This window comes from Rhinopithecus roxellana, chromosome 6 (genome assembly GCF_007565055.1).
Source record: "Rhinopithecus roxellana isolate Shanxi Qingling chromosome 6, ASM756505v1, whole genome shotgun sequence".
Classification (NCBI taxonomy): Eukaryota; Metazoa; Chordata; class Mammalia; order Primates; family Cercopithecidae; genus Rhinopithecus; species Rhinopithecus roxellana.
Window position 1 is genome coordinate 114,844,129 of NC_044554.1, and position 10,229 is coordinate 114,854,357.

Below are 10,229 nucleotides of genomic sequence, written 5' to 3' on the forward strand. Positions count from 1 at the left end.
CACGCAGGGCCAGTGTTTCTCTTTTGTTATTGGGCAATTCACTCAGCATAAAGTCCTCAGAGTTCATGGGTGTTGTAGCACCTGACAGGATTTTCTTCTTTTTAAAGCCTGAATAGCTCTCCGCCGCCATATGTGTGTACCACATTTTCCTCATCCATTTCTCTGTTGATGGACATGTAGGCTGCGTCCACCTCTTGGCAATTGTGAAGAGTGTTGCAATGAACTCGGGTGTGCAAATGTCTCTTTGAGATCTTTTTTTTTTTTTTTTTCCAATTCTTTTGGATATATACCCAGAACTGAGACTGCTGGATCATATGGTAATTTTATTTTATTTATTAAATTTCTTGAGACTGAGTCTTGGGAGTCTTGCCCTGTCGCCCAGGCTGGAGTGCAATGGCACGTTCTCAGCTCACTCCAAACTCTGCCTCCAGGGTTCAAGCACTTCTCTGCCCCAGCCTCCCAAGTAGCTGGTGCTACAGGCGCCTGCCACCACACCTGGCTAATTTTTTGTATTTTTAGTGGAAATGGGGGTTTCACCATCTTGGCCAGGCTGGTCTTGAACTCCTGACCTCATGATCCACCCGCCTTGGCCTTCTAAAGCGCTGGGGTTACAGGTGTGAGCCACTGCACCCAGCCTGATTTTTAATATTTTGAGGGAAATTCTGTATTATTTTACATAATGGCTATGACATGTTACATTCTGACCACAGCTCCAACTTCTCCACATCCTCACCATCACTTGTTATTTTCTATGCTTTTTGTTTGTTTTATATTGGCCATCTTAACAGGTGTGAGGTGGATCTGTGGCTCTGACTTGCATTTCCCTGATGGTTAGTGGTGTTGAGCATCTTTTCATATGTGTTGTCATCTCAAAATTTTATTTGGAGTCATGTCTATTCAAGTCATTTGCCCATTTTGGTTTTGTTGTAGAGTGGTGAGAGTCACATACTCTGGAGATTAACCCATTCCCTGATTCGCATTTGGCAGATGATGTCTCCCATTCCCAGGTTGCCTTTCACTCTTGTTGATCGTCGTTTGTGGCGCGTACGTTTTTCAGTTTGATGCGGTCCCATTTGTCTATTTTTGCTTTGGTTGCCTTGCGTTCTGTATCAAAGAAGGAAAGTCACCGGATCGGCGAAAGGACAGGTCCACCTCCTTTCCCTTCGAGCTGTTTCTTTTTTTTTTTTTTGATAAGGAGTCTCGCTCTGTCGCCCAGGCTGGAGTGCAGTGGCCGGATCTCAGCTCACTGCAAGCTCTGCCTCCCGGGTTTACCATTCTCCTGCCTCAGCCTCCCGAGTAGCTGGGACTACAGGCGCCCGCCACCTCGCCCGGCTAGTTTTTGTATTTTTTAGTAGAGACGGGGTTTCACCATATTAGCGAGGATGGTCTCGATCTCCTGACCTCGTGATCCGCCCGTCTCGGCCTCCCAAAGTGCTGGGATTACAGGCTTGAGCCACCGCGCCCGGCCCGAGCTGTTTCTTTACTCCCTGACACCAGGGATGAAACGGAGCTCCAGGAGGGGCTGGAAAGGAGTCCCCTGGGCCTCCCTCTGGGGTCCGTGTGTGAAGTGTTTTCTCCAGTGGCAAAAAAGGCTTCCTCCACATGCGTTTGCTCCCCCTGCAGAATTCACCCACAGCAAGGCGCCCCTTTCTAAGAACGGAGGAGAACCCACATTGGGGCGAGGAAAACGGTGGCCAAGAGGTGGGGGCCTCGGTAGGAGAGGGAGGCCAGGCTGGGGTTCCAGGGGACGGGGTCAGCTTTGGGTGGGTCCCCTCCATGGGGACCCAGCGCCCCGGGTCGCAGTGACGGCCGCCGCGGGCTCTCCCCCTGCGTACCTTGTCTTCTCTTTAAGGCAGTGAGATCCGCAGGCCTCTGGGACAGCTAGAGGACAGCAGAAATGAGCCGTGGGGGAAGCCTGGGCCTGTCTGAAAACACCACCTCAGCTCCCTCCGGGGTCCCCCTGCGTAGACCTGGCTCCAGGTGCTGAGAACCCGATTCTTGAGGGCTGCAAAGACTTTCTCCCCCATGCGCGGGGTCAGCTGGCGGCTCAGGTGCGGCTGGAGGCCTGGGCCCCAAGGGACCACCGCCCCAGGCCGAGCCGAGTCAGCGACCCCGAGCGCGGCGCCCAGGGGTGGGGCGCGCGCCCGCAAGGCGGGCAGAGCGGGTCCTCGAGACCGTTCATTAGGCAGAATGAATTGTTCACCGTGCCCGGAGTGGATGAGGACGAGCCAGTGATTATATTTAAATTTGCTATAATTGATTTGGGGAAGAGCTACTGTGACAAGAACGAATTGATCATTAAATTTATTAGCGAGATAAATTCCGCGGAGATTGAGCGGCCTGCTGGAGGCGCAGGGGCCGGCGCAGGTCCGGGGCCTGGCTCTGCTGGAGGACGGGGGAGGGGCGGCGCTATTAACAGCGTCTTCCTTTGATGTCGCTCTTTCCCCGCGTCCCAGAGGAAGCGCCTGTCCCCTGGGGGTAGAGGGACTCACCCTCCGCAGAGGCCTGGGGCACCCCAGCTCCGGGCCGAGCCCCCACTCTTCCCTGGCTGCCCAGTGTGGGTGGGGGCGCTGAGGCTGGGCTGGCTGAGCCCAAGGGGAAAATAATCCCCAGATGTGGGGCCAGCCCGGGGAGAGGTTGTTGCAGGCTGAATCTCACCAATGTGTTAGAAATTAAAAAGAAATGTACAGATTGCAGATTTTTAAAAACCAAAAAAAAAAAAAAAAAAGCATCTGTCTTCCCCCTTTCCCTCTGGTTTTCCCACCCTCGTTCTCTAGGGCACTCTGCCTCTTCCCCCAGTGGCAAACCCTCTACCAGTTCCCCCAAACACCTTTGGACCCCAGGCGGCGGAGGCCCAGCCCCTGCGCCAGCGCCCAGCAGCTGCTTCTGCCTGGACTCCCAGCAGCCGCGCCCCGGCCTTGGTGGAGGTTGATTTTATGGAAGGGGCCCGGGGTGATAATGAGTTGCCAGAGAGGATATTAATCTCCCCGCGCCCTGAGGCAGAGGAGTGGCTGCGCTCGCCCCGCGGTAATCACCCAAATGAAACGTCAGGCCCTTCTGAACTCATTTTATCAGCTGGGAGGAGGGGAGGGAAGGAGGGAGGAGAAGGGCACACGCAGGTGCTGCTGAGAAAGTGACAAACAGAAGGAAGGAGGAAGGCCCGGGAGAGGAGACAGGAGCGGCGTCCCTGTCGCCCGTCTCCTCCGGGGCCAGGAGAGGCCACTAGGTCAGCGATGGGGGAAGGGGGCCGGGAGGCGCGCCGGGCTGGGTGGGCCGCGGGCCTGCGCTCCAGAGCGGGCGATAGCGCGGGCTGAGCCCGCATGTGTGGAGCACATGGCGCTGGGCCTGGCCGCGGTGATTGATGGAGCGCGCTGCAGAGGCTGATTAACCCGGAGCAGCTGCAGCCGCGGTGTGGAGCGCTGCTGCAGTCCGCCGCTGTCTTCGCAGACGTGTTTGCACAGAGCCAAGAAGACCAATCCTGGCCAACCAAGGAAGGTTCTGCCAACAGAGAGGGCCGGGGTCGAGGCGAGAGAGAAGCACCGGGCAATTCGGCGCGTTCCGGGAAATGTGCCTAAGTAGCGCCTGAGGTCGCAGGGACTCCAGATACTACTAACGCCTAGTCGTTTGAAGCTTATTTTCTGAAACGTCCAAATGGCGTATTTCCACTTCTGGAGCGCCAACGACGCGAGAGCCCTCAAGGAAAAAGGAAAATAAATAGAGTCCACAGCTCCGCTTCTGAGGGGCACGCGTCCCAGGGCAGGTGTGCATCAGGCAGCCCGGCATGCGCTGACACCTGACCACGGGTTTTTTTGCCAACGCTTCACACTGCGACTCCCCAGCAGGCGCGGAGGTGGTCCTGACACCCACTTGAGACTCCGATTTTCACCCTCAGCTGCCAGCCGCCGTGTAGACACCCTCCCCATCATTTCTACAAGCAAATGGTAGAGCCGCGGGCATAACCCCCAAAAACGTGTGTAGGCTGATCCAGTACAAAACCAATTTATTTTACATTCCATCGTGGGCGATGGGAGAAGCTAAATAATAATTTAGCATGCATACGTAGACGTTTCTTTTTATATATAAATACAATATACAAAAATAAAGACAGTACAGTTTTGAGATTTCCAGCAGTTTGAACGCTCGTGACACAATCCCCCCGACCCCAGAGACATAAGCATAAACCCTTTTTCTTTTTCCAAATACTCTGCAGAATGGCCCCTCCAGAGGCGGTTTCAAGTTTCAGAAGTCAGATAACACTGTGGGTTTCCGCCTTCTCGGACGCTGGGAAAGGGGAGACCGAGGCTTCCCCTTGCGGAGGTGGCGGGGTCGGTTCTTCTCACAGGCACTCGCACCTCCCCCAACACCAACCAAAATTAATTTTAAAAGAACCATCAAGTTGCAGCCCCCTGGGTCTCCCTCTCGCTGTTTCTCGAAGAGCAGGTGAGGCGCCCTGGCTTAAAAGGGAAGTGCCCAGGACCGGAGGCCGCGGCCGAATCCCTCCAGCCCCGGCCTCGGCGAGGGGTCCACGGGGCGGCTGCCGAGCTGGCTCTCGGGGCCGGGCCGGGTGGGTGCGGGCGCCGGAGCCTCCGGGAGAAGCCGCCGGCCGGGGCGCTCCTTGCGAGCCACACCTGCTGGGCCCCGGGGCTCCTACTGGGGCGCGGGCTGGTGGCCCGGCCGCGGGGGCGGCGAGTCGTCCTCCGAGGAGCAGTCGGAGGAGGCGGCGTGGGTGCCGGCGCCATTGCTGTAGGGGAAATGGTCCTCGTCGTCCTCGTCCTCGTCCTCCTCGGGGTCACTGTCCCTCAAGTCCCGCAGGCGGCGTCCGCTGCCCTTGTCCCCGGGCGCGGTCGGCCCCAGCAGCTCCTCCGCGCCCGGCTCCTCCGCTCCGCCCTTCCCCGCGCCCCCGCCGCCGCCCTTCTGTTTCTCCGCTTCCTGCGCCGCCTGCTCTTTGGCCTTTTTGCTGCGTTTCCATTTCATCCGCCGGTTCTGGAACCAAATCTTCACCTGCGGGCATAAGCGGGCGTGAGACACCGGCCACCGCCACCCCAGGGCTTCCTGTCCCCGGAGTCCCCCGGCCGCGCGCGCCCGGGCCCCAGCGGGTCGGCCCTGGAATGGCCTCAGGGTGAGACGACTTAGAAGTGGAATGGGGAGGGGGCTTGCAGCTTCCTCCTCCCCCCAGCCCACCACTCAGCAGCAAACCCCAGAGCTGGGCTCGAGCTCCGTGGGAGCGAGGACTATGTCCCCAACGACCCGGTCCGGGGACTTTTCTACCCGCGCCCTCCGTCTGCGGAGGAAGGGTCAGGGCGGCTGGCTACGTCGCGGTAAATCTCAGGATGTTCCCTCATCTCTTTCTGGAACCAAATTTCTCGAATGCGGCCTGGGGATCACCTTCTTCAGAATGAAAGGAGGGGTGGTTAAGTGCTGACTCTTGGGCCCCACCCGAAGCTACTGAATCGGCGCTCTGGGCTCCTTAGATGAACCCGCACACCCGCCGTCTTAACTGTCGAGGCGCAGCGCCAGCTGCCCCAGACTGCCCGTGGGTCACGAGTGCAGAGGTAACAGTGTCCCCTGGGAGGCCGGGATGTGTCGGGGGCGGGGAGGGCGCGCACCTGGGTCTCGGTGAGCATGAGCGAGGTGGCCACCTCGAAGCGCTTGGGCCGCGACAGGTACTTGTTGAGCTTGAACTGATGCTCCAGCTCCAGCAGCTGCTGGCTGGTGAAGGCGGTGCGCGGCCGGCGGCACTTCCCCAGGAGGTTCGACTGCGCCTGGGCTGGGGACCAAAGGGCAGTGAGGCCCACAGCCGGCTCCGGTCCTCGCCCCAGCCCCTCCCGTGGCTGCTGGTACCACTGCCCTTGGCCTGGCCCTGCAGAGGGCAGGGCTGTTCCCTCACTATCAGTGCTCACTCCCCAAGGAATGAGGACTCAGGACCACCAAGTGGAAATGGGTGGTTTGGGGTTGATGAGACCATTTTTTTTTTTTTTTTTTTTTTTTTTTTTTTGGTCTGGGAGACATCTGAGTGTCCCTGTTAAACAGGGTCCATCGCAGGAGGCATCCTCTCCACATAAGCCGGCTTTGGTAGGAGTGGATTGACCCAGAGGCAAGAGGAGAAGTGAGGCCAGTTGGGGACCAAGATGGGAGGTTCCAGGAAGCCCAGGAGTTCAAGGCTGCAGTGAGCTAGACTGCACCCCTGCCCTGTACCCTGGGTGACACAGCAAGACCCCATCTCTCAATAAATAAAAAATAATAAAATAAAATAAAGGAGCAGTGAGTGGTGAGAACCAAATCTCTCCCCATCTCCTCACTGCGCCTTCCTAGAGATTCAGGCTCAGATCCAAACCGGTCTGGGAAGAGCTGGTCCTGCAGTTCCAGGTCTCCTTCCACTGCCTCCTTAAGACAGAAAAGGAGGAGGAGAAAAAGAAAAGGAAGGAAGGGAGAGAGGTAAGGAGGGAGGGAGGGAGGGAGGGAAGAAGGAAGGAAGGAAGGAAGGAAGGAAGGAAGGAAGGAAGGAAGGAAGGAAGGAAGGAAGGAAGGAAGGAAGGAAGGAAGGGAGGGAGGAGGGAGGGAGGGAGGGAGGAGGAAGGGAGAGAGGGAAGGGAGGGAGGAAGGAAGGGAGGGAAGAAGGAAGAAAGGAAGGAAGGTAGGAAAGGAGAGAGGGAAGAAGGAGGGAGGAAGGAAGGAAGGAACGGAAGGAAGGGGGAGAGAACGGGTGGAACAGGACCAAACCCAGGGTCCAAATCTGTGTATGTATTCATCAGGGACCCTCCCACCTTTCCAATGTTTTTCTTGACATGCCCCCTCCTCAGAGTGCGGGTGGCGGGGGCAAGGCCTGGGGAGACTGGAAGCCTTTTCAGGACAATTCTCATTACGCAAATTAAAGGCAGAGGCGCAGGCAGGATCCGGTTCTCTGTGTGTTCAAGGAGGCCTGCCCGGCTTTATTTACATAATTTCGCACGGTTACATCACAGAGAATTTTATGACCTCAAAACGAGACTTCCCTTGATTTCCCAGGAGCCTGACAAGTGTTGGACAATAAAAGAAAGAAAGCAAAGGAAAGAAAGGAGGCCAGCCCCAGGCCTGGATGAGCTCAGGTCCCCGGGGATGGGCAATTTGCTTTAGAGGATGGCCCACGCCCCCTGCTTTAGTCAAACAAGGCCCTGAATTCCCAACTTGACAATACATTAGAACTTTAATTAAAACACTGGCTCTGGAGGGACCATTTGGGAAATGCCATCCCACAGGCAGAAACAACCAATTAAAGAAACCGAACAGGTTTTCCCTGTGACCAGCGGGGAGGACTTCTCAGAACACATTCTGCCGTCTTTGGCACGATTATGCCTGCCCTTTTGGATTGCCAGGTGCAGATTCCTCTTCTGAACTTAAAGCTGGCTGTGTTTAGAATTTGGCTAACTCTAGGTCAACATTTGGAATCAAACAGGCAAGGTGTGTTGGGAAAGGTGTCTCACTTTAATAAATTTTCTGAGTGACCTTGGGCTCCACAAAGCTCCAGAAAGCACCCCCGTGGCCAGGGAGTCCAGGGCCCTAGGAGGCCTAGGATCATGGTCCCCTGCGCTGGACAGCCCCCTCCGTGGGCGACTTAGCGTCCTTAGCCCTGGGAAATGCAGGTCACATTGGTGGCTTTCTATCAGAAGGGCTGGGCCCTGGGTCGGCAGCCAGGCCCAGGAGGGCGCCCTGGGTTTAAGCCCAAGCTGGCAGGAGATTCGCAGACCCAGATGTGTCTGAGGTGAGGGGCAGCTTTCTGTCTTCCAGCTGGAGTCAGTGGGGCTGACTTTCCCAGGTGAGGGATGGGTGGCCACTGGGGCCTTCTTGCAGCTGAGCTAGGAAAGCCTGGGGCGGCTGTGGGCAAACAGCGTTCTGCAGGGATTTTCTCACCCCCTTGTGACTTCTCCAGCCTCTGGGGTCCTAGATTTTCTCTGTTTAGTCACAACCACAGCTTCCAGCAAAGGAATCTGAATTCTGGAGTGTTTATTTCTGTTTTCTTTTTTGCTTTTCCCCTGCTCTGCCTGCATCTCCCCAGTCTAAACAAATTCACTCAGACAGAAACAATGGGGTCTCTTTGTTTGGGTGTTCGGCGGCTGAAAGCGTTGAGCCGAATCTTCTGCTCAGCTCGACTCAAAAGTAGCTGACCCCGATGGGGCGATCAGGGAGAGCCAGAGCCAGAGCCCCAGAGTCCCAGCCCAGAGAGTCTGCCTGTGCCAGGAAAGCCTGAGGGGCCCAGGCCTCTGGCGAGGTGTCCCGCCCGGATGGAGAGGAAGCTGCCCGAAGCCCAGCGGCTCTGGGGTGGGGGCTCCCACGGCCCCACCTTGGAGGGGCATTCGTTACCTTGTTGGGCGCCCGGGATACCAGGCCAGGCACCTACTGTTTAGAATCTCCCCATAGCTGGTTCAAGCCAGGCCACCTGCCTCGGCCATCGCACCCCGGATCCAACGCCCTCCCAGAGGAGGGCAGCGTCCTGGTAAAAGCCGGGGGTTCCCTGGGCCCTGGCCTTGTCTCCCCGGGCCTCGAGGCCTATTTCTCTTGTTTGCTGCTCCTGAAACACTCCCTCTCCCTGGAGGGGCTGCGGGTGTCTCTAGCGCCCCGAATGGGGGACCTGGCCCAAGTTCCCTTCCCCGGTAATAAGCCCTGACCCCCATTCCCGGGCCTGCCTAATTCAGGGCGCTCTCCGTTCGCCTTGCCCGGCGACTTCCTTCTCTTGCAGCCTTCAGGTTAATCATTAGATCTCAGTCTCACACCTCCAACTGCCCCTTCCCGTTAAGAGAGGAAGAGAAGGCAAGGCCTGCGCATGGCCATTTTAATAATTCGCCGCCCGTCTCACGCCTGGGCGTCCAGGCGAGTCCTCGCAGGCCCCGGGCAGAGCCGAGGCGGCTTCGCAGCGCTTCCCCCGCTCGCTGGGAGCCAAGCGCAGAGAGGGGCAGGCGGTGCCGGGTGGAGGATGCGCGAGGCCCTCCCGCCCCGCGCATCCACGGGGGCCGCAGGGTACTCACAGTTAAAGTCAGGCATCTTAGGCAGGATCATGCCCGCGGTGGACGCGCGCAGCCACTGGTCCAGCTGGAAGGTGCCGGCACCCAGCTTGATGGGGTCGGCGGGGTGCGCGCCCTGCACCTGCGGGTACGAGTAGGAGAGCGCCGGGTGCTGGCCAGCCAGCGCAGCCGCCGCCGCTGCCGCGGAGTAGCCGTAGACCGGGTGGCCGTAGAGCGCCGCCTGCGCCTGGAGGCCCGCGCCACCCTGCGCGCCCCCCGGGTGCAGCCCCAGCGCCAGGCCCCCAGCGGCGGCGGCGGCGGCGGCGGCAGCTGCGGCAGCGGCCGCTGCGCCCGGGTGCGCGTGGTGGTGGGGGCCCCCGTGCCCGCCGCCCGTGCCGCCGCCGCCCGCGCCCAGGAATCCTGGCTTGGGCAGCAGCGCGCAGTGCGCGGCCAAAAGGCGCGGCGGCGACGGGCTCTCGGCGCGCAGGCGGTCAGCGGGCGCAGCCGGCGGCTCCGAGGACGCCGGGCTGCAGCTGCCGCTTGTCCCGCCGCTCGTCCCGCCGCCGCCCCCGCCACCTCCGGTGCCAGATGCGGCGGCAGCGAGGGACGTGACCAAGGCCAGCGGCGCGCTCTGCGCAGGGGCGGCTCGCGGGGGGTCCACCGCCAGCAGGGCGTCGATGCGGAAATTTTTGGATTTTTCCATCGGCTCGTTTGGGGTTGGCGCTCAGGGCCGGGTGGCGGGCGACGTGGCCGTGTGCGGGGTCGCGGAGTCAGCGCGTGCGGTGCAAGCCCGGGGTCTCGGTATTGTTATGGTGGTTATTTGCCAATAATCAAAGTCGCCGCCGGAAATTCAGCCGAGCGTGACCATGGTCCCGGCGCCTCCTCCGTGCGGGCCCCGCCCCGGGCCGCGCTCGCACAAACTTCCACGCGAGTGCTTCCCCGCGTCCGGGCCGGGGAGCCCGGCTCTCTGCGCTCCAGCCCTTAGGCGACCGCGTCGAGGCCGCTGGCGCCGTGCTGGGGACCCGCGCCCCTCCGCGCACTTGAAGCTCAGCGCGGCCTCCGATTGGCGCGCGCAGCGGGGGCCCGGGGAGGGCCGCGGGCTCCGCCATTGGCCGAGGGGCGCACCTGTCACCGTCCCGGCCGCCCGCCGCCCCGCCCCCCGCGCCGCGAGGTCCTAAGCACCCCGGGCTGTTGCGCGGCGCTGGCGGGCGGGGACACCGCCGGGGAGTGGGTACTCCGAGGCGCAAACTGGGG

General features: G+C 59.8%; 1 protein-coding gene across 1 annotated transcript; it reads right to left on the reverse strand.

Moving 5' to 3' along the window:
* Positions 1-3,983: 3,983 nt before the first annotated feature.
* MNX1 (motor neuron and pancreas homeobox 1) lies at positions 3,984-9,989 on the reverse strand. Its single transcript, XM_030933027.1, has 3 exons — positions 9,000-9,989; positions 5,607-5,767; positions 3,984-5,001 (listed from the first exon to the last, which is right to left on the reverse strand). The coding sequence occupies exons 1-3, from the start codon at positions 9,676-9,678 to the stop codon at positions 4,648-4,650; spliced, it is 1,194 nt and encodes a 397-aa protein (XP_030788887.1). The 5' UTR covers positions 9,679-9,989; the 3' UTR covers positions 3,984-4,647.
* Between the last annotated feature and the right edge of the window lie 240 nt (positions 9,990-10,229).